Genomic DNA, 26,923 nt, shown 5'->3' with positions numbered 1-26,923 from the left:
AATCGAGTGATTGCAGTACCTGGTTTATTATCATATTAAGGAAACAGGCACTGAAGAGGGTAAGAAATACAGTCTTGAATTGTCGACATCATCCCTCTTCATCCCCTGGCAGTGGCCAATTGGTGTAGAGAATGGGTGCTCCTGGGGGAGGAAGAATACAATGATTGTGAGACTCTGCATTTGAACTCAGTGCTGCCCTGGCACAGCAGAAAGCCATACAGGGCAGAACTCAGCCAGTAACCTAGAGGCAGCATTAGATCAACCCTAGCCAGAGGGAAACTGTCCATTCCAGGAGCTGGAACCCAAGTTCTGGCAAGCCTCACAGGCTAAAGTGCTTTGGAGGCCTAGGTAAACTTGAAAGGCAGTGTAGGCCACTGTTGTGGAAGTCAGGGACCCCATACTTCCAATATAAACCTGCAGGAAAACCATGCCTTAAAAATTTTGAGGGCCCATCTAAAACTTCAATTTGGGAAGACTGTGTTAACTCACATGCAGTAATATTAAAAAATGATTCATACGGTTTAGTAACAGACTGGGCGCTAAAGGGCTATTTAAAAAACGATTGCTCCTCTGGCGGAAGGGAATGCCTGGAGGCTACTGAAAGTATGGGGTATCTCCCATTACTCCCCCTTTCGTTTGTTTTAAAGGAGAAAGGGAGAGGCCAGAGACCAAATGTCCCGGTTCCTCTGTAGCTGATATCTCGGGAAGATAAGCAGCCCAGACTTGAGTTTCTAGATGGATACAACCAGGTGCATGTTCGAGGCACAGAGGGGGTTATTTATAACCCATGATAACATTAAATGTAGTGCCTTCTTCTCCTGGTTGAGCAGGACAATGGTCATCTGTAGCTCCAGGCATCCATACACTATCGTTATTGTAGATTTCTGCAGGAGCATCAATCCAGGTGAGAGGTCGAGTAAGTGGAGGAAAAGGCACGTAAGCCCAATAAGAATAATTTTGTGTAGCAGGTAAATAAGTGTGAGAGGAAACTGGTGAGACAAAGTATAAGGAGGAGAATCATTAAATAAAACCTAGTGTAAGTGAGATTCAGTGCTGAAGGAGGAAGAGAACAGAGGGATGTTATTTTCAGGCTAATAGAAATGGTGAGATTTTTAGGTCTGTAAGGAGAAAAATTACAAGTGGGATTAGTTAGATGGGTCTCCATTGCCATCAGGGAGGATTGAATCAGACCCATTGTGATTTGGTGTGCCTGCTTCTGAGTTAACAAATCCATCACCTCACGTACTTAACATTTTTTGTGGTGAAAACATTTAAAATCTATCATGTATATATGTTTAACACAGAGGTATTTTTCCCAAGGTTCAGCTGGGATTAGTTTTCCTAGGAAAACTGGATTACGGTACTTATACGTTTAATGGATGTGAAATTGATTGAATTTTAAGAAGTCATAGCAAACTACATTCAGTTGAACCTTGGGGAAACATACTTGTAGAAAGATGTTCATTTATTTACAATGCATGTCTGCTATTCCAGGACTCTCATTTTGTAAGCATACTAGAGGAGGTGAATTAGGAGCAGATTAGATCACTTGATACACATCACCTTATATATAAAGAATACATATATATGTGTGTGTGTGTATATATATCTATATATATACATTTATACTTTTTTTTTTTGAGACAAAGTTTCACTCTTTCACCCAGACTGGAGTGCAGTGGTGCAAGGTGCAATCATAGCTCACTGTAACCTTGAACTCCTGGGCTCAAGCAATCTTCCCTCCTCAGCTTCCCAGATAGCTAGGACTACAAGTGTGCATCACCACACCTGGCTAATTTAAAAAAAAAAAAGGTTTTTTTGGCTAAGTGCGGTGGCTCATGCCTGTAATCCCAGCACTTTGGAAGGCTGAGGTGGGCGGATCATGAGGTCTGGAGTTCGAGACCATCCTGGCCAACATGGTGAAACTCCATCTCTACTAAAAATACAAAAAATGAGCCAGGCGTGGTGGCATGCGCCTGTACTCCCAGCTACTCAGGAGGCTGAGGCAGGAGTATCACTTGAACCTGGGAGGCCGAGGTTGCAGCAAGCCCAGATCTCACCACTGCACTCCAGCCTGGCGACAGAGCAAGACTCCGTCTCAAAATAAAAAAACAAAAAAAAATTTTTTTTGAGACAGAGTCTAGCTGTTGCCCAGGCTGGAGTGCAGGGGCGCGATCTCGGCTCACTGCAAGCTCCGCCTCCCGGGTTCACGCCATTCTCCTGCCTCAAAAAAAAAAAATTTTTTTTGTAGAGTTGGGAGGGGGGGGTCTCACTACATTGCCCAGACTAGTCTCTAACTCCTGGACTCAAATGGTCCTCTCGCCTCAGCCTCTCAATGCACTAGGATTACAAGTGTGAGCCACTACACTCCAAAATTTTTCAATTAACACATTTATAAATATTCTCAGAGACTGCCAATTTAACTATTAGAGGGAAATCTAGTTTGCCTTATTTCCAAGTTCTCAGTGGGTTGTTTTGGAAGAAAGGAACAGAAACTACTCAAACTAGTTTAATCAATAAAAATGGAAGGGAGATTTATTGGAATGTAGGGATATCTCATAACTCAAGAGCATTAATCCTTAAGACATCAAGGTTTATTTAAAAAAAAACAAAAAACAAAAAAAACAGCCGGGCACGGTGGCTCACGCTTGTAATCCCAGCACTTTGGAAGGCTGAGGCGGGCGGATCACGAGGTCAGGAGATCGAGACCACGGTGAAACCCCGTCTCTACTAAAAATACAAAAAATTAGCCGGGCGTGGTGGCGGGCGCCTGTAGTCCCAGCTACTCGGAGAGGCTGAGGCAGGAGAATGGCGTGAACCCGGGAGGCGGAGCTTGCAGTGAGCCGAGATTGCGCCACTGCACTCCAGCCTGGGCGACAAAGCGAGACTCCGTCTCAAAAAAAAACAAAAACAAAACAAAAGTAAAAAAGAACCCAAGAGCAGGAGGAGTAAGTACTGCTAGGCTTCTGAGAAACTGGAAAGGCGATCTGGAAAGGAGTCAGAATTCAAATGGTTTATCTATCTTTGACTCTCTCCTTAGTATCTCAATTTCTTTCTTTCTTTTTTTTGAGACAGAGTCTTGCTCTGTCGTCCAGGCTGGAGTGCAGTGGCATGATCTCGGCTCACTGCAACCTCTGCCTCCCGGTTTCAAGTGATTCTCTTGCCTCGGCCTCCTGCATAGCTGGGATTACAGGCATGCACCACCTCGCCTGGCTAATGTTTGTATTTTTAGTAGAGACGGGGTTTCACCATGTTGGTCAGGCTGGTCTCAAACTCCTGACCTCAGGTGATCCACCTGCCTCAGCCTCCCAAAGTGCTGGGATTACAGGCTTGAGCCACCGTGCCTGACATCAATTTCTTAATCTTTCTGCAGATGTGCCTTCTCTGATTTGACATTCACACACATCTATCTGTGTACTTTGCCCCATAAATTCCTGAGGTCAGACTTGAATATAAAACCCAAGTCTAATTTTCCAGGAGCAGGAAAATGATTGGCCGATTTGGGCCAGATGAACACTGCTGGTATAACTGGTGGCCAGAAAGGTAAAAGTCATGTGACTACAGTCAGCTAGGAGGAGGGCTGTAGGTTTGCAGATGCTCTAAGGGTGTGGGAAGAACCGGAGGCAAAGGTGTGTAACTTTGATATGGAAGAAAGTTCACTATTATCACGGGTACTATCTATAATCACTAAGTTAGGTGGTTTCTACATCCAGAAAGCTGCCTGAGTCTGTTCTCTCTGTCATTCTTCTAATTCAGGGGACCCCAACACAGACCTGTGGCCTGTTAGGAACTGGGCTGCACAGCAGGAGGTAAGCAGCTGGCAAGCAAGCATTACTGCCTGAGCTCTGCCTCCTGTCAGATCAGGGAGAGCATTAGATTCTCACAGGAACTCAAAACCTATTTTGAACTGCACCTGTGAGGAATCTAGACTGCACACTCCTTATGGAAATCTAATTGATGATCTTGAGGTGCAACAGTTTCATTCCGAAACCATCCTCTGCCTCATGCCCACCCCCCCGAGCCCTGTGGAAAATTGTCTTTCACAAAACAGCTCCCTGGTGCCAAAAAGGTAGAATTGGAATCTAATCCAAATCTTCATCTCTTGCCTGAAATATTGCAAGAACTTCCTTTTTGGTGTCTTCACTTTCACTCTCCTGAAATCTGTTCTTCAGCGCCACAAGGTAATAGTGTGAGGATTAACTAAAAACTTTTGTCAACTTTAAAGCACTCCACAAATATAAAGTAGTAATAAGGCCATTGCAATGGTTCACACCTGTAATCCCAACACTTTGGGAGGCCAAGGTGGGAGGATCACTTGAGGCCAGGAGTTCAAGGCCAACTTGAACAGAGCGAGATGCTGTCTCAAAAATAAAAAAATAAGGCCAGGCGCAGTGGTTCACACCTGTAATCCCAGCACTTTGGGAGGCCAAGGTAGGCGTATCACCTGAGGTCAGGAGTTCGAGACTAGCCTGGCCAACATGGTGAAACCCTGTCTCTACTAAAAATACAAAAAATTAGCTAGGCATGGTGGCGGGCACCTGTAATCCCAGTTACTTGGGAGGCTGAGGCAGGGAGACTCGCTTGAATCCGGGAGGTGGGGTTGCAGTGAGCTGATATCATGTCCCTGCACTCCAGCCTGGGCAACAGAGCAAGACTCCATCTAAACTAACTAACTAAATAAATAAAAATAAATTAGTAAGTGGAGGGGAACTAGATCTAACCAAATGACTTGTCTTCTCAAAAACTTCAATGATTTCTTCAGTACCTAGAGACCAAAGCTCCTTACCCCTTTTTTTTTTTTTTTTTTTTTTGAGACGGAGTCTTGCTCCGTTGCCCAGGCTGGAGTGCAGAGGCGTGATCTCAGCTCACTGCAACCTTCACCTCCCAGGTTCAAGCAATTCTCTGCCTCAGCCTCCCAAGTAGCTAGGATTACAGGCATGCGCCACCACGCCCGGCTAATTTTTGTAGTTTTAGTAGAGATGGTGTTTTGCCATCTTGGCCAGGCTGGTCTTGAACTCCTGACCTCATGATCCGCCCACCTTGGCCTCCCAAAGTGCTGGGATTACAGGCTTGAGCCACCGCTCCTGGCCTCTCCTTACATGTTTTGTTGTTGTCGCTTGTTTTTTGGGACAAGGTCTCACTCTGTAGCCCAGGCTGGAGTGCAGTGGCCCATCATAGCTCACTGCAGCCTTGACGTCCTGAGCTCAAGCAGTCCTCCCACCTCAGGCTCCGGGATAGCTGAGACCACAGGCACAAGCCACCACGCCCAGCTTATTTTTTTCTGAGATATGGGGTCCCACTGTGTTGCCCAGGCTGGTCTCCAACTCCTGAGCTCAAGGGATCCTCCCCGACCTTGGCTTCCCAAAGTGCTGGGATTACAGGTGTGAGCCACCGTGCAGGCCTTATATGATCTTAAGCCTCTTCATATCCTGAACTAAATGTAACCCTCCAGTTGCGGCACTTGCTCTGGCACTTTTCCTCCCTCGCCAGATAATACTAATCTTTAATCACGTAGTTCGTTTCCATGCCCATACTACCCTATTTGCTTATAATGTCTTCCACTTCGCCCAAGAAACCCTACTCAGCTAGCTTGGGGTGTTGTTTTGACACAGTCTTGCTCTGTCGCCCAGGCTGGAGTACAGTGGCAAGCTCTCGGTTCGCTGCAACCTTCTCCTCCTGGGTTCATGCGATTCTCCTGCCTCAGCCTTTCGAGTAGCTGGGATTACAGGCATGTGCCACCAAACCTGGCTAATTTTTGTATTTTTTACTAAAGACGAGGTTTCACCATGTTGGCCAGGTTTATCTCCAACTCCTGACCTCAGGTGATCCGCCTGCCTTGGCCTCCTAAACTGCTGGGATTACTGGCGTGAACCACCGCGCCCGGCCCTACTCAGCCTTTAAAACCGGAATCACGGGTCAAAACTTTCTGGTAAACCACGATACGGCTTAGGTTATGAAATTCAATGCCCCCTTCCTCTAAAGTCCTGCAAATCTCCAGTAAAGCCCCACAGATTGACGAATATTCCAGCCATTTCCCTCTCCCCTCCGCTAGCTCCATTTCCCACTTCTATCCATCTTCTCGAGCTTCCTCAGCTCCTCCACCTCCATGAGGCCTGGAAAGCACCTGGCTCCAGGAATGTGAGTCAGAGGCTCAGAGCGACCAGAAGTGCCAAAAGCTGACGTTCAGATACTGCCGAAACAAACCACAAGAGCGCTAAGGCCCCCGCTAATAGTCCAGCTGGGGTGAAGGTGGGAACTCGCGGACCCGCCGGCGGTGCATGTCGGGGGATGTAGTCCCGGGCCAACGCATTACCTCTTGGGAGTTGTGGTCTTCGAGCTGGTAAACAGAAGACGGCAACTCGGATAAGTCTTCCCCTACCGCCCCCTGAAACCCCTCGCCCCACCCGCGAGGGACTGGGGTAGGAGTAGGGGCATTGCCGTGGTTGGCCTCGAACTCCTAGGCTCAGACGATCCTCTCGCCTCGGCCTCCCGAGCAGCTGGGACTACACGCGTGAGCCACCGCCCCCGGCATAAAGTTTGAATTAGTCCTTACGCAAAAAGGGAAGAGGGCAGTCTGTAAACTCCCGCAAGATCAAGCTCTCGAGCTCCCGTCTTGGGTTAGCGCGCAGGGCGGAAGCGGGGAGAAGGCGGATCCAGGAGGCGGGGATACGTTACGCCGACGCGGGCGTGACCCTGGGCGAGAGGGTTTGGCGGGAATTCTGAAAGCCGCCGGCGGAGCGCGCGCAGCGGCCAGAGACCTCGCCCTAAGGAGAGTGCGGCGCTTCCCGAGGCGTGCGGCTGGGAGCCGAAACTCATCTGGGTTGTGCGCAGAAGGCTGGGGCAAGCAAGTAGAGAAGTGGAGCGTAAGCCAGGGGCGTTGGGGGCCGCGCGGGTCGGGCGCGTGCCACGCCCGCGGGGTGAAGTTGGAGCGCGCGGCCTGCTGGAGAGGGGAGCGCTGCGGACCGAGGTGAGTGTGTGAGGCGCAGGCTGGGCCCTCCAGAGCCGCGGCTCGTCCTCGCCCACCTGGGTCCTGGCCGGTCCAGTGCTCAGCGGCAGGTGGGGCCTCCGCGCGCAGAGTGAAACCCGGACGTGGCAGGGCGTGTCCGCGCCCGACCGACCCTTAGCTGCTGGGGCGAAAACACAAGTGGACCCCAGTCTTTAGAACTAGAGGAGAAACATTAGAGCCTTTATAGGCAACACCCATTTTATAGGTTCGAGCGAGAAGTCCGAGATCAGAGCGGTGTAGCCACAGCTGTTGAATATCACAGCCGGGGCTTCCGGATTCCTGGTCTGTCTTTCCATTACACCGTGCTTAGAAAGTACCAATCTCCAATTGCCAAAACAGTATTTTCGTCATCTAATGCGGAAAACCATTCACATGATGCCTAGAGAATGATCTGAAGTGAGGTTTCGTTTTCTTAAAACTTTTTTTTTGAGATGGAGTCTCGCTCTTTCGCGCAGGCTGGAGTGTAGTGGCGCCATCTCGGCTCAGTGCAACCTCCGCCTCCCGGGTTCAAGCGATTCTCCTACCTCAGCCTCCCGAGGAGCTGGGATTACAGGCTCCCGCCACCACGCCCGGCTGATTTTTGTATTTTTAGTAGAGACGGGGTTTCACCATGTTGGTCAGGCTGGTCTCGAACTTCTGACCTCAGGTTATCCACCCGCCTCTGCCTCCCAAAGTGCTGGGATTACAGGCGTGAGCCACCGCACCTGGCCCCTGTTTTTTTTTTTTTTTTAAACTTCTAAAGCGAAATGTAGTATACGTGTAGAAAAATTCACATTCACAACTGTATACAACTCCGTGAATTATTACAAAATATACTGGCCGGGCGTAGTGTCTCACGTCTGTAGTCCCAGCACTGTGGGACGTGGAGGCGGGAGGACGATTGAGCCCAAGAGTTCGAGAACAGCCTGGTCAAGATAGTGAGACCCGCATCTTTACAAATAGGAAAAACTAGCCAGCCATGGTGGCGTGCACCTGTAAGCCCAGCTATTTAGGAGGCTGAGAAGGGAGGATCTAGCGTGGGAGGTATAAGCTGCAGTGAGCCATGATCAGGCCACTGCCCTCCCACCTGGGCAATAGAGCAAGACAAAATGAATATACACCCACGTAATCACCACTTAATAGAATGGTCCTCAGAAGACTTCCTTGTGTAGTATTTAATATTTTCCCCTCTTTTTACAGTGGTAACTGCTGTACTGGTTTCTAATGAGATTAACTAATGTTGCTTGTTTTTGAATTTTATGTAAAAATACATCAGGAGTGTTGAGTGTTTCGTTGTTTCACATGCTTGCCAACACGATATTTTTCAGCCTTTTAAATTTTAACTATTCTGCTGGTTACACAGTAATGTCTCAACGTGATTTTAATTTTCCTGATTACTAATGATGTTGAACATTTGTTCGTAGTTTTTGCCCATTTTGATATCTTACATGCTTGTTCAAATCTCTTGCCTATTTTTCTGTTGAATTGTCTTTTTCTTACTGATGTGAAGTTCTTTATATACTGGTTATCCGCCCTCAGTTATGTTTGTGCTAAATGTTTTCTCCTCTACTGTGGTTTGACTTGTCATTCTGTCAGTGGTGTCCTTTGATGAATAGAAGTGCTGAATTTTTTTTTTTTTTTTTTTTGTTTATTTATTTTTCCTTTTGAGACAGAGTTTCGCTCTTGTTGCCCAGGCCAGAGTGCAATGGCACGATCTTGGCTCACGGCAACCTCCGCCTCCCGGATTCAAGCGATTCTCCTGCCTCAGCCTCCTGAGTAGCTGGGATTACAGGCATGTGCCACCACGCCCATTTAATTTTGTATTTTTCTTTAGTAGAGACAGGATTTCTCCATGTTGGTCAGGCTGGTCTCGAACTCCTGAACTCAGGTGATCTGCCTGCCTTGGCCTCCCAAAGTGCTGGGATTACAGGCGTGAGCCACAGTGCCCAGTAGAAGTGCTGAATTTAAATGTAGTTCAGTTTTCAGTCTTTTCCTTTTTGGCTAGTGCACTATGTATCCAGTTTCAAGAAATCTGTTTCTGTCCCAAGGTTGTGAAAATAATAAGTTTTACTTTGTTTTTGACAGATGATTGTACATATTTATGAGATACAAGATGATATTTCAATACGCATATACATTATATAATGAATGATCAAATCAGGGTAATCAGCATATCCATCAGTTAAACACTTGTCATCTCTCTTTGTGATGAGAACATTCAAAGTACTCTCTTCTGGCTATTTTGAAGTATACATTACATTAGTGTTTACTGTAGTCACCCTACTGTGAAATAGAACCCTAGAACTTATTCCTCCTATCTAACTGAAACTTTGTGCCTGTTGACCAACCTCTCTCCTTCCTGCCACCCCCTGCAACGGCTGCGTTCTCCTCAGTCTCTGGTTACCACTCTTCGTTTGTTCCTTGTATGAGATGGACCTTTTTTTTTTTTTTTTTTTTTTTGAGACGCAGTCTCTCTCTGTCATGAGGCTGGAGTACAGTGGTGCGATCTTGGCTTACTGCAATCTCTGTCTTCCGGGTTGAAGCCATTCTCCTGCCTCAGCCTCCCGAGTAGCTGGGACTACAGGTGTGCGCCACCACACCCTGCTAATATTTGTATTTTTAGTAGGGACAGGGTTTCGCATGTTGGCCGGGATGGTCTCAATCTCCTGATCTCGTGATCCGCCCCCCTTGGCCTCCCAAAGTGCTGGGATTACAGGCATGAGCCACTGCGCCCCGCCAAGATCAACTTTTTTAGATTCTACATATAAGTGAGATCATGCAGTATTTGTCTGCAAACACATTTATAATGTATAATGGGGTATATAAAAATAAGTAAAACTTGGCCCTTACACTGAAGGAATATAAAGCAGGAGAACGGAGAGGCGCAATAAGAGAATGGCCTTGGCTCTTCCTAAAGTCTTTTTGATAGAACTAGCTAGATAGAAGATGGGGAGAGAGATGCACCTTATTTCTCTAGTGTTTATACTGATAAGCATTTGTATTTTACAGTAATGGCAATGCAGATGCAGCTTGAAGCAAATGCAGATACTTCAGTGGAAGAAGAAAGCTTTGGCCCACAACCCATTTCACGGTTAGAGGTATGTGGTTAGTTGCTAATTTTGGAATTATATACTAGATTCTTCTACCTAGTGGAAGGTATTACAACCTTTACATAAAATATAGGTTTACTACCAAGGTCAAGACCCAAATTAGACTTTTCAGAAGTGTTGTCAATAATCCTGTGGAAAGGCTGCAGATCGTTGCTAAATATGTCTGGCAGGGCCTCTTCCTTTGTCAACAATTCTCTTCCTACTTTATCACTTTTATTTCTGAGAGCTGGACTGTCAGAAACTAAGGCCTAGGATCCCATGGTGGAATCTCTGTGCTAGTTTTTTTGTTTGTTTGTTTGTTTTGATGGAGTTTTGCTCTTGTTGCCCAGGCTGGAGTGCAATGGCGTGATCTCGGCTCACTGCAACCTCTGCCTCCCAGGTTCAAGCGATTCTCCTGCCTCAGCCTCCCAAGTAGCTGGAATTACAGGCATGAGCCACCACGCCCAGCTAATTTTATATTTTTAGTATAGACAGGGTTTCTCCATGTTGGTCAGGCTAGTCTCGAACTCCTGACCTCAGGTGATCCACCCTCTTTGGTCTCCCAAAGTGCTGGGATTACAGGCATGAGCCACTGCACCCAGCCTGTGCTGTTTTTTGGTTTGTTTTTTAAGAAATGGGTCTTAACTGTGTTGTCCAGTTTGGTCTTGAACTCCTGGCCTCAAGCAATCCACCTGCCTTAGCGTCCCAAACTGCTAGGATTACAGGCATGAGCCACCATGCCTGGCCAAAGCATCCTGTGCTATTTGCACTAAGTATGAAAGTGCTGTTCTGGGAATTATAGTGGCCTGGGCCAGTTATGCAAGGAAGACAGGGAAGCACCTTCTCTCCATTGACCTAGATTTGTGCTGTCAGCTGTCATTGGCAGAGGGAAGGGTGTGGTGGTGTTATGGTATAAGAGACAAGCTCCAATTCAGGATTCTGCACAAGAACATTAAGCACCAGAGCTGAGGCCTTACACTCTTTCTGTCCATTGTATAGAGACTGCCCTGTGAGTGCAGCTGATTTGGGCTAAGTAGGAGGAAAGCAGAGAAAGACTTGATTCTTCTGTCTCTTGTTTTCATATTTCCCATCTCTGACTAATCTTCAAGACTCTAGAAGTTAGGAGTGCAAAAAGCTAATTAAAAAAAAAAGACTCTAGAAGTTACTTAAATGAATTTGTGATAAACATTTGAAAGTTCAGAGTCATAACTTCTGGTGCCATGAGCATCCTTATACATGCATATTGCTTAAATATTAATAGCAGACATGGCTTATGTTGGCAAACTAATCTCTCCCCTCTTCTAAATTCTCCCAACCCCTGAATACACCCACATTCACCTACTAACTCATGTTTTCCCAGAAGTCATGGTTTTGGTGGCTAATGAAACCAAAGCTGACTTGAATATAGGAAGAAAGAGGTGTCTTTGGGTGGTTTGTTTTGAGAAGAGGTATAAAAGTCCCTGACAAAAAGTAGTTTTCCTCACTGTTAATGTCAGTTGTTAGAGCAGAGCTTTCCAGTCATTGTTCAACAAAAAGGGTATTGATAGGCCAAGATAGTGCTCTTTACATTCTGAGCAGCCTTATCTATTTACCCTACCATAGTGTAAAAATACCGTTTTTTATGTGTGCTTGATGTGGAAAGTGTTGAGCAACACCGTCTTAAAGTGGTCTTGTAGGGCCCAAGGTCTCAGAGATCATTTAGGGTCACAAAAAAAGGTTGGGAGTTACTTTTTAATTCCAATTGCTAATAGGAGTTCTTTTTAATGTACATGGCATAGTGCTAGTTTAAAATTATTGATTTTGATAATGGAAAGATTGTTAATTTGTTATTAAGTACCTCATATATAGGGCTCATTTTTCAGCTTTTGCATATAATACAGTAGGCTCTCTGTATCTCCGGATTCTGTATCAGCAAATTCAACAAACTGTGTATCAAAAATTCAATCAACTACATATCAAAAAAAAAAGTATACAGGAGGATGTACATAGGTTATATGCAGGTAATACGCCATTTTATATAGGGGACTTGAGCATTGTTGGATTTGTTACCTGCTGGGGGTCCTGGAACCAACTTCCCATCTCCCCACCCCAGGATTTCAAGGGACAGTTGTATTACAAGTCTTCAAGCACTTCTGTGAAGTATGTAGGACACATAACATCTGTGTTAGATTAGAGAACTAAAGCTTAAATTTCTTCATTTGCAGCAGTGTGGCATAAATGCCAATGATGTGAAGAAATTAGAAGAAGCTGGATTCCATACTGTGGAGGCTGTTGCTTATGCACCAAAGAAGGAGCTAATAAATATTAAGGGAATTAGTGAAGCCAAAGCTGATAAAATTCTGGTAAGTACAGCTTACTTAACGTAGGGAGGCATTAGTGGGAATAATACAAAAGGGAATGTAGCGAAAGACTTCTTCCTTCTATGTCTCGTTCTTCTGTCATCTCATTCTCCTTTCCAGGGGTGACCGTTACCTGTTTTCTTTTCTTTTTTTTTCTTTGAGACAGGTTCTCGCTCTGTCACACAGGGTGGAGTGCAGTGGTGCCATCTCAGCTCACTGCAACCTTCACCTCCCAAGCTCAAGCAATCCTCCCACCTCAGCTTCCCAACTAGCTGGGACTACACTACAGGCACATGTCACCATGCCGGAGTAGTCTCAAACCCCTGAGCTCAGGCGATTCACCTACCTCAGCCTCCCAAAGTGCTGGGATTATAGGTGTGAGCTACTGTGCCTGGCCTATTTATTTTTCTAGCTTCATATAGTTCTTTAACATACATACTTCCCCATGGTTACATTTTGTTCTATGAACCTATTCCCTCAGTGTTTATATAGTTACACAGTTTTATTGCCTTTACCCTTTTACCCTTGAAGTTTTTATAAGTATAAAGCAGAATTTTTTTTTTTTTTTTTTTTTTTTTGAGACTGAGTCTCGCTCTGTTGCCAGGCTGGCGTGCAGTAGCGTGATCTTGGTCTACTGCAGCCTCCGCCTCTCAGGTTCAAGTGATTCTCCTGCCTCAGCCTCCTGAGTAGCTGGGACTACAGGTATGTGCCACCACACCCAGCTAATTTTTGTGTTTTTATTAGAGACAGGGTTTCACCATGTTGGCCAGGGTGGTCTCGATCTTCTGACCTTGTGATCTGCCCACCTCAGCCTCCTAAAGTGCTGGGATTACAGGCATGAGCCACTGCACCCCACCGCAAATATTTATTTATAAAATTGTATTTTCATGTATCGATTACTGTTAGCGTTAGATACATTTATTGGATTACTCAAATAAATGAATATTTGTTGAAGTGGTTGCTTGCTTAATTGGAAATAAGAGTTCTGAGTCCCTAACAGTACTTTCGTTAAAAGATTGTCATATTGACTAAGCCAGTAGGGGTCCCTAAAGTCATTGTGTTTTCGCTTTTTGGGCATCAGTTTTTGTGAATGAACAAATGCTGACAGGATCTTTTCTTTTTGCCTTGTGAGATCTTGGTTTCAGAAATCAAGTCACTTCTCTGTTTCTATGAACACAAAAATGCAAACCTAGAATACATGATTTGAGATGCAATATGGTATAGACTTATGTGTCTTTTTTTTTTTTTTTTTTTTTTTTTTTTTTTTTTTTTTTGAGACGGAGTCTCGCTCTGTCGCCCAGGCTGGAGTGCAGTGGCGCAATCTCGGCTCACTGCAAGCTCCGCCTCCCGGGTTCACACCATTCTCCTGCCTCAGCCTCTCCGAGTAGCTGGGACTACAGGCGCCCGCCACCACGCCCGGCTAATTTTTTGTATTTTTTAGTAGAGACGGGGTTTCACCGTGGTCTCGATCTCCTGACCTCGTGATCCGCCCGCCTCGGCCTCCCAAAGTGCTGGGATTACAAGCGTGAGCCACCGCGCCCGGCAGACTTATGTGTCTTTACTTTTCAATATTTTATGTTCTTAGTTTCTGGCCAGTAAAGATTATGATTGTATTGTTTGTTTTCCCTTTTTTTTTTTTTTTTTTTTTTTTTTTTTTTTTTTTTTTTTGAGGCAGAGTCTCGCTCTGTCACCCAGGCTGGAGCGCAATGGTGCAATTTTGGCTCTGCTCACTGCAACCTCTGCCTCCCGGGTTCAAGTGATTCTCTTGCCTCAGCCTCCCAAGTAGCTGGGATTACAGGCTCCCACCACCACACTTGGCTAATTTTTGTATTTTCAGTTGAGACGGGGTTTCACCATGTTGCCCAGGCTGGTCCCAAACCCCTGCCCTCAAGCAATCTGCCCGCTTCAGCCTCCCAAAGTGCTGAAATTATAGGCACTAGCTACTGCGCCCACCTTTTTTTTTTTTTTAAAGAAAAAAAAAAAAAGTCTCACTCTGTTGCCCAGGCTGGAGTGCAATGGCATGATCAAAGCTCACTGCAGCTTCAAACTCCTGGGCTCAAGGAATTCTCCTCAGCCTCCTGAGTAGCTGGGACTACAGGCACATGCCACGAGCCTGACCATTTCTACCAGTTTCGTCTTTGCTAATATCTTCTCCTGTTTTTCACCAAGGGAAGTAGTCTATATTCCTTGAGCTCCCATGGCTTTTTTGTTAGTACTTCTCATATTACCCATCACATCTACTTGTACTATAGTTATTTTGTATAGTTTATCTTCCTGATTAAGTTAAAAGCTCTGTGAAGGCAAGAATCAGCTCTTCTTTTTCTCCATATCCTTCAGAGTCCTTGGGACTATGTTTCATACAGAGTAAGTGTCTAGTACATGTTTGTTGCACTGAAATGACAGTGAGTATATGAATTGGCCAGGCTGGTCTCAAAATCCTGGCCTCAGGTAATCCGCCCATCTCAGTATCCCAAAGTGCTGGGATTACAGGCGTGAGCCACTGCACCTGACCCTGCAATGAATTTTTAAATGAAATATTAAGTATATAGAAAAGTTTAGAGAATAAACTTTTGTTGATTTTTCAGCTATTTGTTGATTTTTTTTTCTTTTTTTTTTTTTTTTTTTTTTTTTTGAGACGGAGTCTTGCTCTGTGCCCCAGGCTGGAGTGCAGTGGCGCGATCTCGGCTCACTGCAAGCTCCGCCTCCCGGGTTCACGCCATTCTCCTGCCTCAGCCTCCCGAGTAGCTGGGACTACAGGCGCCCGCCAACACACCCGGCTAATTTTTTGTATTTTTAGTAGAGACGGGGTTTCACCCTGTTAGCCAGGATGGTCTCGATCTCCTGACCTCGTGATCCGCCCGCCTCGGCCTCCCAAAGTGCTGGGATTACAGGCTTGAGCCACCGCGCCCGGCCTGATTTTTTTTTTCTTTTTTGAGACGGAGTCTCGCTCTGTCGCCCAGGCTGGAGTGCAGTGGTGCAATCTCGGCTCACTGCAAGCTCCGCCTCCCGGGTTCACGCCATTCTCCCGCCTCAGCCTCTCCGAGTAGCTGGGACTACAGGCGCCCGTCACCACGCCTGGCTAATTTTTTTGTATTTTTAGTAGAGACGGGGTTTCACCGTGGTCTCGATCTCCTGACCTCGTGATCCGCCCGCCTCGGCCTCCCAAAATGCTGGGATTACAAGCGTGAGCCACGGCTCCTGGACGATTTTTTTTTCTTCATGGGAAATTTTAAAATTATAAAAGTTTAATCTTTTTACTTTCTACGGGTCTATTTAGATTTTCTTCTTAAGTGAGTTTTGGTAGTTTATCTTTCTAAGAATTTGCTTATTTCATCTAAGTTACCTAACTTGTTGACGTAGAGTTGCTCACAGGGTTTCCTTATACTACTACTTTTTACTTACATAAAGTCAGTAGTAATGTCCCCTCTCATTCTTGATTTTAGTAATTTGAGTCTTTTCTCTTTTTTTCTCGGGCAATGCAGCTAAAAGTTTGTCAATTTTGTTGATGTTTTCAAAGAACCAGCTTTTGGTTTCATTGATTTTTCTCTATTATTCTGTCCTCTACTTAATAGTTTCTACCCTAACCTGTATTATTTCCATCCTTCTGCTTGCTTTGTTTTGTTTGCTTTTCTTTGGAAGGTTAGGTTATGATTTATCTTTTTTATTTTTAGAGACAGAGTCTTGTTCTGTCACTTACGTTGGAGTGCAGTGGTGCGATCATAGCTCACTGCAGCCTCCAACTCTTGGCTCAAACAAACCTTCTGCCTCAGCCTCCCAGGTAACTAGGACCACAGGCACGTCCCACCATGCCCTGCTATTTATTTTATTTTATTTTATTTTACTTTACTTTACTTTTTTACTTTATTTCACTTTACTTTATGTATTTTATTTTATTATTTTATTTTATTTTATTTGAGATGGAGTCTCCCTCTGTGCCCAGGCTGGAGTGCAGTGGCGTGATCTCTGCTCACTGCAGCCTCTGCCTCTTGGGTTCAAGCAATTCTCCTGCCTCAGCCTCCCGAGTGGCTGGGATTACAGGCGCGTGCCACCGCGCCCAGCTAATTTTTAGTAGAGACAGGGTTTCACCATGTTAGCCAGGATGGTCTTGATCTCCTGACCTCCTGATCTGCCTGCCTCGGCCTCCCAAAGTGCTGGGATTACAGTTGTGAGCCACGGCACCAGGCCTTTTTTTTTTTTTTTTTTTTCCTGACGGAGTCTCGCTCTGTTGCCCAGGCTGGAGTGCAGTGGCGTGATCTCGGCTCACTGCAACCTCCGCCGCCCGGGTTCAAGCAATTCTCCTGTTTCAGCCTCCTGAGTAGCTGGGACTACAGGCGCACGCCACCACACCCAGCTAATTTTTGTATTTTTAGTAGAGATGGGGTTTCACCATATTGGACAGGCTGGTCTTGAACTCCTGACTTGGTGATCTGCCCACCTCACCCTCCCAAAGTGCTGGGATTCAGTCGTAAGCCACCGTGCCCAGCCATGCCTTGCTAATTTTTTTTTTTTTTTTTGAGATGGAGTCTCACTGTGTTTCTTAGGCTGGAGTGCAGTGGTGCAATCTCGGCTCACTGCAACCTCCACCTCCCAGATTCAAGTGATTCTTCCGCCTCAGCCTCCCGAGTAGCTGGGACTACAGGCGCGTGCCACCACGCCCGGCTAATTTTTGTATTTTTAGTAGAGAGGAGGTTGCACCATGTTGGTCAGGCTGGTCTTGAACTCCTGACCTTGTGATCTGCCCACCTCAGCCTCCCCTGGGATTACAGAGGTGAGCCACCACACCCAGCCACCCTGCTAATTTTAAAACATTTTTAGAGCCAGGGTCCTGCTTTGTTACTCAGGCTGGTCTCAAACTCCTGGCCTCCAGCAGTCGTCCCACCTCAGCCTCCCAAAGTGCTGGGATTACAGGCATGAGCCACCGCACCTAGCCTTCTTTTCTAATATAGCTGTTTATACCTATGAATTTCTCTCTAAGCACTGCTTTTGTTGGAGTCCATAAGTTTTGGTATATCTTCATTTTCATTCATTGCAAAAATATTTTCTGATTTCCCTTGTCATTTCTTCTTTGATTTGTTGCTTATTTAGGAGTGTGTTGCTTTATTTTTGCATATTTGTGAATGCACTTACTTTTCAATTTTAGAATCAACCCATAGCGCTATTATAGAACACTTATCTGTAATTACAAAATAGAATGTGAATGTTCTCAGCCAGACAACATGAAAGGAAAGGTACAGCTGATAGAGGTGGGGAAGTAGCCATGGAGAGAGAAAAGATTGAAGGGCAAATGTCCTCATTTTTACATAGTAGGAAGTTAAGGAATACAGTCTGCGGTTGATGGAGCAGGAAATGAAGGTGTACTGTATTGTCATTTTTGTCATAAATTGGGCAAAACACATATGTATGGATCTATAATAGTTTTGTTTTTTTTTTTTTTTTTTTTTTTTGAGACAGAGTCTTGCTCTGTTGCTCAAGCTGGAGTACAGTGGCACGATCTCGGCTCACTGCAAGCTCTGCCTCCCAGGTTCATGGCTTTCTCCTCTCTCAGCCTCCCGAGTAGCTGGGACTACAGACACCTGCCACCACGCCCGACTAATTTTTTGTATTTTTTTAGTAGAGATGGGGTTTCACCATGTTAGCCAGGATGGTCTCAATCTCCTGACCTTGTGATCTGCCCGCCTCGGCCTCCCAAAGTGCTGGGATTACAGGCGTGAGCCACCACACCCGGCCGGATCTATAATAGTTTTTAAAACTATATTGCCGGGCAGGGTGGCTCACGCCTGTAATCCCAGCACTTTGGGAGGCCGAGGCGGGCGGATCACGAGGTCAGGAGATCGAGACCACAGTGAAACCCCGTCTCTACTAAAAATACAAAAAAATTAGCCGGGCGTAGTGGCGGGCGCCTGTAGTCCCAGCTACTCGGAGAGGCTGAGGCAGGAGAATGGCGTGAACCTGGGAGGCAGAGCTTGCAGTGAGCCGAGACTGCGCCACTGCACTCCAGCCTGGGCGACAGAGCGAGACTCCATCTCAAAAAAAAAAAAAAAAAAAAAAACTATATTAATATATTAACTTGAATTGGCAATTTAAAAATTGATCTTCATGGAATCTCTGAATTAGATTATCCTTTTTTATGACTTTCTAAAGAGAAATCATCTTGGTAATTTTATTAGATATTTTCTCTTCCCATTGCACACCTTGTTTTACTAATATTTCTTTTTTCTTTATATTTTTTTGCCATCAAGATCACTGTGGTAAGGAATATTATTTTGTTGATTTAACATTTCTTATTTTTCCCAGGCTGAGGCAGCTAAATTAGTTCCAATGGGTTTCACCACTGCAACTGAATTCCACCAAAGGCGGTCAGAGATCATACAGATTACTACTGGCTCCAAAGAGCTTGACAAACTGCTTCAAGGTGTAGTAATCCTTTATCCTGTGTTGTGAACTCTAGTTAGGAAAGCTTCCAGGTTATAAAACAAAACTGAAATATTTGTGTAGCATTTCCTTGTTAGATAATGATAAAGAGATAGAGGAAGGCCAGATGCAGTGGCTTATGCCTGTAATCTCAGCACTTTGGGAGGCGGAGGTGGGCAGATCACCTGAGGTTGGGAGTTCCAGACCAGCCCAGCCAACATGGAAACCCATTAAAAATACAAAATTAGCTGGGCATGGTGGCATATGCCTGTAATGCCTGTAGGTGCACATGCCTACTCGGGAGGCAAAGGCAGGAGAATCACTTGAACCCGGAAGACAGGTTGCTGTGAGCCAAAATTGTGCCACTGCACTCCAGTCTGGGTGACATGCAAAACTCTGTCTCAAAAAAAAGAGAGATAAAGGAAGTATCCACATTGAAGAGGTAAGACTGCTGCAAGGTAGGACCTTATTTATAAAATACTAAACTTACCTGCAAATTAACTAATTTAGTCTCCATTTAATATTGCATTAAGAGAGTAAGCTTTTGCTTAAGGAAGCAACTATAATTATAACCTACTCTACCACAAGGTTGAAAACCTGATGACTGGTTAAAACATTCCATGTTTGAATACTACTCATTGTGTACACACTAATCTTCAGGACTTCAGGGAAAACTATAAAGCTTTTGACCTTATTATTTATTTTTTGAGACAGGGTCTCACTCTGTCACCCAGGCTGGAGTGCAGTGGCATGGTCTCAGCTCACTGCAACCTCTGCTTCCTGGGCTCAAGTGATCTTCTAGCCGCAGTCTCCCCAAGCTAGGACTATGGTCATTTACCACCTGGCCAATTTTTTTGTTTTTTTTTTTGAGATGGGGCCTCCCTATGTTGCCCAGGCTGGTCTCAAAATCCTGAGCTCAAGCCATCCTCCTGCCTCAGCCTCCCAAAGTGCTGGGATTATAGACTTGAGCCACCTTGCCTGGCCCAATGTCAGTTTTCTTTCCCTTTTTTTTGAGACAGAGTCTCACTCTGTTACCCAGGCCAGAGTGCAGCGGCATAATCTCAGCTCACTGCAACCTCCGCCTCCTGGGTTCAAGTGATTCTCTTGCCTCAGCCTCCCAAGTAGCTGGGACTATAGGCGAGTGCCACCACGCCCAGCTAATTTTTGTATTTTTAGTAGAGATGAGATTTCACCATGTTGGCTAGGTTGGCCTCGAACTCCTGACCTCAGATGATCTACCTGCCTCAGCCTCCCAGAGTGCTGGGCTTACAGGCATGAGCCACCATGCCCGGCCCCCAGTGTCAGTTTTCTAGTATCGGTGCTGTACTATCATTATGCAAGATGTTAACACTGAAGAAGGCTAGGTGCATAGAACCTTCGTATGGTTTTTTGTTTGTTTGTTTGTTTTTTAAAGACAGAGTCTTGCTGTTTCCCAGGCTAGAGTGCAATGGCACGATCTCGGCTCACTGCAACCACTGACTCCCAGGTTCGAGCAATTCTCCTGCCTCAGTCTCCTGAGTAGCTGCGATGACAGGCATCCGCCACCGTGCCTGGCTAATTTTTGTACTTTTAGTAGAGATGGGATTTCACCAACTTGGCCAGGATGGTCTCAAACTCCTGACCTCCTGATCTATCCACCTCAGCCTCCCAAAGTGCTGGGATTACAGGCGTGAGCCACTGCGCCCAGATTTTTTTTTTTTTTTTTTTTTTTTTGAGATGGGGTCTTGCTCTATCGCCCTGGCTAGAGTGCAGTGGCATGATCTTGGCTCACTGCCACTTCTGCCCCCGGGTTCAAGCGATTCTTCTGCCTCAGCCTCCCGAGTAGCTGGGATTACAGGCATGCGCCACTATGTATGCCCGGCTAATTTTTGTATTTTTAGTAGAGACAGGGTTTCACCATATTGTGCCCAGCACTTTTTTTTTTTTTTTTTTTTTTGAGGAGTCTCACTGTCACCCAGGCTGGAATGCAGTGGCGTGATCTCGGCTCACTGCAGCCTCCGCCCCTCAGGTTCAAGTGATTCTCCTGCTTCAGCCTGCTAGTAGCTGGGATTACAGGTGCCCATCACCAGTTCCAGCTAATTTTTGTATTTTTAGTAGAGATGAGGTTTCACCATGTTGGCCAGGCTGGTCTCGAGCTCCTGACCTCAGGTGATCCGCCTGCCTTGGCCTCCCAAAGTGCTGGGATTACAGGTGTGAGCCACCGCACCTGGCCTTATTTGCAACTATCTATAAATCTATAATTATTTCAAAATACTTTTGGTTTGTTTGTTTGTTTTGAAACAGGGTCTCACTGTGTCACCCAGGCTAGAGTGCAGTGGCACGATCTCGGCTCACTGCCAACTTCTGCCTCCCAGACTCAAGTGATCCTCTCACCTTAGCTCCTGAGTAGCTGGGATTACAGGCATCCGCCACCATGCCTGGCTAATTTTTGTAGAGACAAGGCTTCACCATGTTGCCCAGGCTGGTCTCGAACTCCTGAACTCAAGCAATCCACCCACCTAAGCTTCCTAAAGTGCTGGGATTACAGGCATGAGCCACCACGGCTAGCTTCAAAATACATTTTTGAAAAATTATCGCTTGTTGGAAATTGAATTTTTAATTTATGTAAACATCTTTCTGATGAGCTCCAAGAACATTTTTATGACTACAGTTTCTACATGTTTGCATTATGCTAAGAGGTATTTCTTATCACTCTTTTAGGTGGAATTGAGACTGGATCTATCACAGAAATGTTTGGAGAATTCCGAACTGGGAAGACCCAGATCTGTCATACGCTAGCTGTCACCTGCCAGGTGAGCTGTTAGGGCTATAGCTAATCAAATAAGCATTACTTCATTCCTGCTATTTGCAAGCATCTGTTAGGATGGCCATAAAAGGCACTTTCTCTGTCCTCAAGAATCTTATAGCTGTTAATAGTTAGAAGATAGACTCCTACTTCAAAATTCTTCCATGTCGTAGAAACTTCCAAATCGTTGATCTCCTATCAGATACATTGATTTCAAATACTTTCCTACTAGGCCTTTCCTGGCTTTACTTGCTACTTTTTGTTTGTTTGTTTTTTTTTTTTTTTTTGAGGCGGAGTCTCGCTCTGTCGCCCAGGCTGAAGTACAGTGGTGTGATCTCAGCTCACTGCAACCTCCTCTCTGGTTCAAGTGATTCTCCTTCATCAGCCTCCTGAGTACTTGGGATTACAGGTGCCCACCAGCATGCCCGGCTAATTCTTGTGTTTTTAGTAGAGAGGGGGTTTCACCATGTTGGCCAGGCTCCTCTTGAACTCCTGACCTCAAGTGATCCACCCACCTTGGCCTCCCAAAGCGCTGGGATTATAGGCATGAGCCACTGTGCCCAGCCCTCCATCTTCTCCATTAGTCTAGATTTTATGATTCATCATTAAAGTAATTATCTTGCAAATAGCCTCAGTTTACATACAAAAAATTAGCTGGGCATGGTGGCAGGTGCATGTCGTCCCAGCTACTCCGGAGGCTGAGGCAGGAGAATGGCATGAACCCGGGAGGCGCAGCTTGCAGTGAGCCGAGATTGCGCCACTGCACTCCAGCCTGGGCGACAGAGCGAGACTCTGTCTCAAAAAAAAAAAGAAAAAAAAAGATCAGGAGTTCAAGACCAGCCTGGCCAACATGGTGAAACCCCGTCTCTACTAAAAATACAAAAATTAGCTGGGCGTGTTGGCACGTGCCTGTAATCCCAGCTACTTGGGAGGCCGAGGCAGGAGAATCGCTTGAACCTGGGGGGCAGAGGTTGCAGTGAGCTGAGATCGCGCCATTGCATTCCAGCCTGTCAAAGAAGTGAGACTCTGTCTCAAAAAAATAAAAGGAAGAAAATTCAAGATGGCAAACTTTAGATTAACATTCAAAACTTCTTGGCAAGTCTACTTTCTCCATTTAGGTGTACTTTCCCACTGAGTTAGACAGGCATCTCATATCTCATACTTCGTCTTCTGTTATCAGAACTTTATGCTCCTCTTGAACTCTCATTCTTAGCCAAAAACCTAACCTGCTCTTTGCATCAAATCTACATTTGTGCCCATCTTTTCTTATCTCAGGTTACAATTGAGAAAGTGTCCCTTTTCTTCTCAAAGGCCCATTCTATCAATATGATTTGGTTACCATCTCCTGCCTTCTCAAGGACTCTACTCCTTCCATTTTCTTTTTTTTTTTTTTTTTTGAGATGGAGTCTCGCTATGTCACCCAGGCTGGAGTGCAGTGGCGCAATCTCAGCTCACTGCAAGCTCCGCCTCCCGGGTTCACACCATTCTCCTGCCTCAGCCTCTCCTAGTAGCTGGGACTACAGGCGCCCGCCACCACGCTTGGCTAATTTTTTGTATTAGTAGAGACAGGGTTTCATCGTGTTAGCCAGGATGGTCTCGATCTCCTGACCTCGTGATCCGCCCGCCTCGGCCTCCCAAAGTGCTGGGATTACAAGCGTGAGCCACCGCGCCCGGCCTACTCCTTCCATTTTCTCTTGTACCTCTTTGTGAGATTATCCTCATCAGTATACAAATATGCCTAGTGTCTCCTCCATTAGGAAAAAACCTTCCTTGGACCTCTTCAGTTTCTTTTTCCTTTACTTATGCTCCCATTGGTGGGAAGATTTGGAAATAGACACAGTGGGTTAAATAATTGCCCAGTACATTGTATTTAAGTAGCAAATACTGGACTCAAACCAGATTTCAGAGATGATGTTCTTAAAACTTCATAAGAGGCCAGCCATGGTGGTTCATGCCTGTAATCCCAGTACTTTGGGAAGCCAAAGTGGGAGAATTGCTTGAGGCCAGGAATTTGAGACCAGCCTGGGCAACATAGTGAGACCGTGTTTCTGAGATGCCGTTTCTAAAAAGAAACAAACAATTAAAAATATTAGCCCAGCATGATGATGTGTACCTGTGGTCCTAGCTACTCAGGAGGCTGAGGCGGTAGAGTCTCTTGAGCCCAGGAGGTCCAGGCTCCAGTGACTGAGATCGTGCCACTGCATGTTTTCTGCTGTATTGCTAGTGCCTAAGGCAGTGTTTGGCCCTCAGTAAACAATAAATGCTTGAATGAGTGGAGATAATAGATGTCCAAAAACATGCCTGATATATAAAATGAATGTCATAGAGGAAATGGGTTAGCCGTTTAAGGAATAGAAAGGGGTAATTTCACCCTAGAGTGATCATGGAATACTTTATGGAGAAAAGATATTGGACCAGACTTCTGAAGAATGCTAAATTTGGGAAGGAAGGAAATTAAAAGCATTTAACTGTATAGAATGGGATGAACGGAGGATGGGAAGGCATAAGTTAGAAGGAAAAGACAATAAATAAGCAAGGTCATTTAACTGGTTTAGAGTTTGTGTAGAAAAGTTGTAGGAGATGGCCCTTAAAAAGATACAATCAGGCCGGGCGTGGTGGCTAACGCCTGTAATCCCAGCACTTTGGGAGGCCAAGGCAGGTGGATCACGAGGTCAGGAGATCGAGACCATCCTGGCTAACACGATGAAACCCTGTCTCTACTAAAAATACAAAAAATTAGCCGGGCATGGTGGCAGGTGCCTGTAGTCCCAGCTACTCGGGAGGCTGAGGCAGGAGAATGGCGTGAACCCGGGAGGTGAAGGTTGCAGTGAGCTGAGACTGCGCCAGTGCACTCCAGCCTGGGCGACGGAGCGAGACTCTGTCTCAAAAAAAAAAAAAAAAACAAAGATACATCAAACTGGGCGTGATAGCTCACACCTATAATCCCAGCACTTTGGGAGGCCAAGGTTGGTGAATCACCTTAGGTCAGGAGTTCAAGACCAGCCTGACCAACGTGGAGAAACCCCATCTTTACTAAAAAATGCAAAATTAGCTGGGCGTGGTGGTGCGTGCCTGAAATCCCAGCTACTTGGGAGGCTGAGGGAGGAGAATCCCTTGAACCCGGGAGGCAGAGGTTGTGGTGAGGCAAGATCGTGCCATTGCACTCCAGCCTGGGCAACGAGCGAAACTCCGTCTCAAAAAGAAAAAAAAGAAAAAAAATTTGGTTCTCCTAGGCCTTTAACATAAAATGTTCTAAAGGATTTTCCTCATAATTTAAATGTGAATTATGACTCCAAAGTAGATTTCTAGAGTAGAAATTACCCTTTAGCATCATTCACTTAAACTTTGTAGAAAAATTCAAAGGTATCTGGTATGGAATGGGTAGTCTAAAGCAGAGATTTCCTTGAGTGGCTCATAAGACAGTTTTCATGGCATTTCATTTACTTCTCTTTTCTCTCCTTTTTGTTTTCTTTTTAAAATTCTTTCTATTTCTTTTTCTGTTTTCTCCAATTGTTCATTTTAAACATCTTGTTTATACTGTTGGAGTAAATATGTTTTTTTCCTTTCTTGCTCACACTCGAAATTTGCTATGGACACTCCGAGGGCATTGACTAGTCCCTTTAGTACCCCTGAAGAATGAACTGCTCATTAAAGTGAAGTATAAGTTTGATCTAGACATGCTAAAATTAACTGGGCTTTGGATCATGGCCCGTTATTGATTAAAGCTAAGGTAAATGGTCTTCCAAGTTTTTGTACTTTTGAATTGATAGTCTTGTGTTGGTATGCAGTTATAGAATTTTATTACTGGCCAGGTGTGGTGGCTCACGCCTGTAATCCCAGCACTTTAAGAGGCCAAGGCGGGCAGATCACTTGAGTCCAGGAGTTCAAGACCAGCCTAGGCAATGTGGCAAAACCCTATCTACAAAAAAATTTAATCGGGTGTGGTGGTGCACACCTATGGTCTCAGCTATTTGGGAGGCTGAGATGGGAGGATCACCAGAGCCCGGAAGGCAGAGGTTGCAGTGAGCCAAGATTGCACCACTGCACTCCAGCCTGGGCAGCAGAGTGAGACCCTGTCTCTAAAACAAAAAAAAGGCCAGGCACAGTGTCTCGTGCCTATAATCCCAGCACTTTGGGAGGCCAAGGCAGGCAGATCATCTGAGGTCAGGAGTTCAAGACCAGCCTAGCCAACTTGGTGAAACCCTGTTTCTACTAAAAATACAAAAATTAGCTGGGCCTGGTGGCATGCACCTTTAATCTCAACAACTCAGGAGGCGGAGGCAGGAGAGTTGCTTGAACCCAGGAGGTGGAGGTTGCAGTGAACCAAGATAACGCCACTGCACTCCAGCCTGGGCAACAGAGTGAGACTATCGCAAGAAAAAAAAGAAAAGAATTTTATTACCTACTTTGGGCTATATTTCTAAGCAGTCCAGTTCTGACAGGACTAGCTGTATGTACTGAGACACAATCAGCTTTACATATTTTTCTAGCTGTATTTCTATTAATATCAGAAGGGAATGCCTCCTTCCTACCACTGTCATTTCTTTTTTTTTTTTTGAGACGGAGTCTCGCTCTGTCACCCAGGCTGGAGTCGGTGGCGCGATCTCGGCTCACTGCAAGCTCTGCCTCCCGGGTTCACGCCATTCTCCTGTCTCAGCCTCTCCCAGTAGCTGGGGACTACAGGCGCCCGCCACCACGCCCGGCTAATTTTTTGTATTTTTAGTAGAGACGGGGTTTCACCGTGGTCTCAATCTCCTGACCTCGTGATCCGCCCGCCTCGGCCTCCCAAAGTGCTGGGATTACAAGCATGAGCCACCGCGCCCGGCCACCACTGTCATTTTTAAATGTTTTTTTCCCTTTGCCTTGGAGGAATTATAAAGATGTCATGAGGAACTTGGTCAGCTGTATCAGAAATACAATGTTCATTTCTACTGTTGTTTTTGTTCTCTATAGCTTCCCATTGACCGGGGTGGAGGTGAAGGAAAGGCCATGTACATTGACACTGAGGGTACCTTTAGGCCAGAACGGCTGCTGGCAGTGGCTGAGAGGTAGGTTACTGGTTTAGATAAGAGAGACTATGGCTGCACTCATCAATGTAGTGATTGCCAGGGTTAGTTTGGCCGAAGAATGTCTCTTCTATAACCCCACGTCCCAAAGTTGTATGTGTGGTTCAAAAGAATGACTTCCTTAGTAGAAAAAGGCATTCTTTTTTTTTTTTTTTTTTTTTTTTTTTTCAGATGGAGTCTCGCTCTTGTCACCCAGGCTAGAGTGCAATGGTGTGATCTCAGGTCACTGCAGCCTCCGCCTCCCGGGT

The 26,923-nt window shown here is 45.6% G+C and overlaps 1 protein-coding gene and 1 long non-coding RNA gene across 3 annotated transcripts in view; one reads left to right on the top strand and one right to left on the bottom strand.

Moving 5' to 3' along the window:
* Positions 1-5,282: 5,282 nt before the first annotated feature.
* Positions 5,283-6,649, bottom strand: LOC100607604. The gene is made up of 2 exons (XR_001115941.1): positions 6,554-6,649; positions 5,283-6,337 (listed from the first exon to the last, which is right to left on the bottom strand). It is a non-coding gene; the product is annotated as an uncharacterized LOC100607604 (long non-coding RNA).
* A 21-nt stretch (positions 6,650-6,670) lies between these two features.
* RAD51 (RAD51 recombinase) overlaps positions 6,671-26,923 on the top strand; it is a 32,393-nt gene continuing 12,140 nt past the window's right edge. Inside the window, exons 1-6 of one of the 2 annotated variants that reach the window (XM_003266739.4) lie at positions 6,671-6,967; positions 9,995-10,083; positions 12,279-12,416; positions 18,708-18,825; positions 21,525-21,616; positions 26,563-26,657. In XM_003266739.4, coding sequence (XP_003266787.1) covers positions 9,997-10,083; positions 12,279-12,416; positions 18,708-18,825; positions 21,525-21,616; positions 26,563-26,657 — 530 coding nt within the window. In that variant the 5' untranslated portion in view covers positions 6,671-6,967; positions 9,995-9,996. The remainder of the gene's footprint in view (positions 6,968-9,994; positions 10,084-12,278; positions 12,417-18,707; positions 18,826-21,524; positions 21,617-26,562; positions 26,658-26,923) is intronic. The other variant, XM_003266738.4, reaches the window with a different exon arrangement.

This window comes from Nomascus leucogenys, chromosome 6 (assembly GCF_006542625.1).
Source record: "Nomascus leucogenys isolate Asia chromosome 6, Asia_NLE_v1, whole genome shotgun sequence".
NCBI classification, from domain to species: Eukaryota; Metazoa; Chordata; class Mammalia; order Primates; family Hylobatidae; genus Nomascus; species Nomascus leucogenys.
The sequence above is the reverse complement of the archived record's forward strand: the minus strand, read 5'-3'. Positions and strand labels throughout refer to the sequence as shown.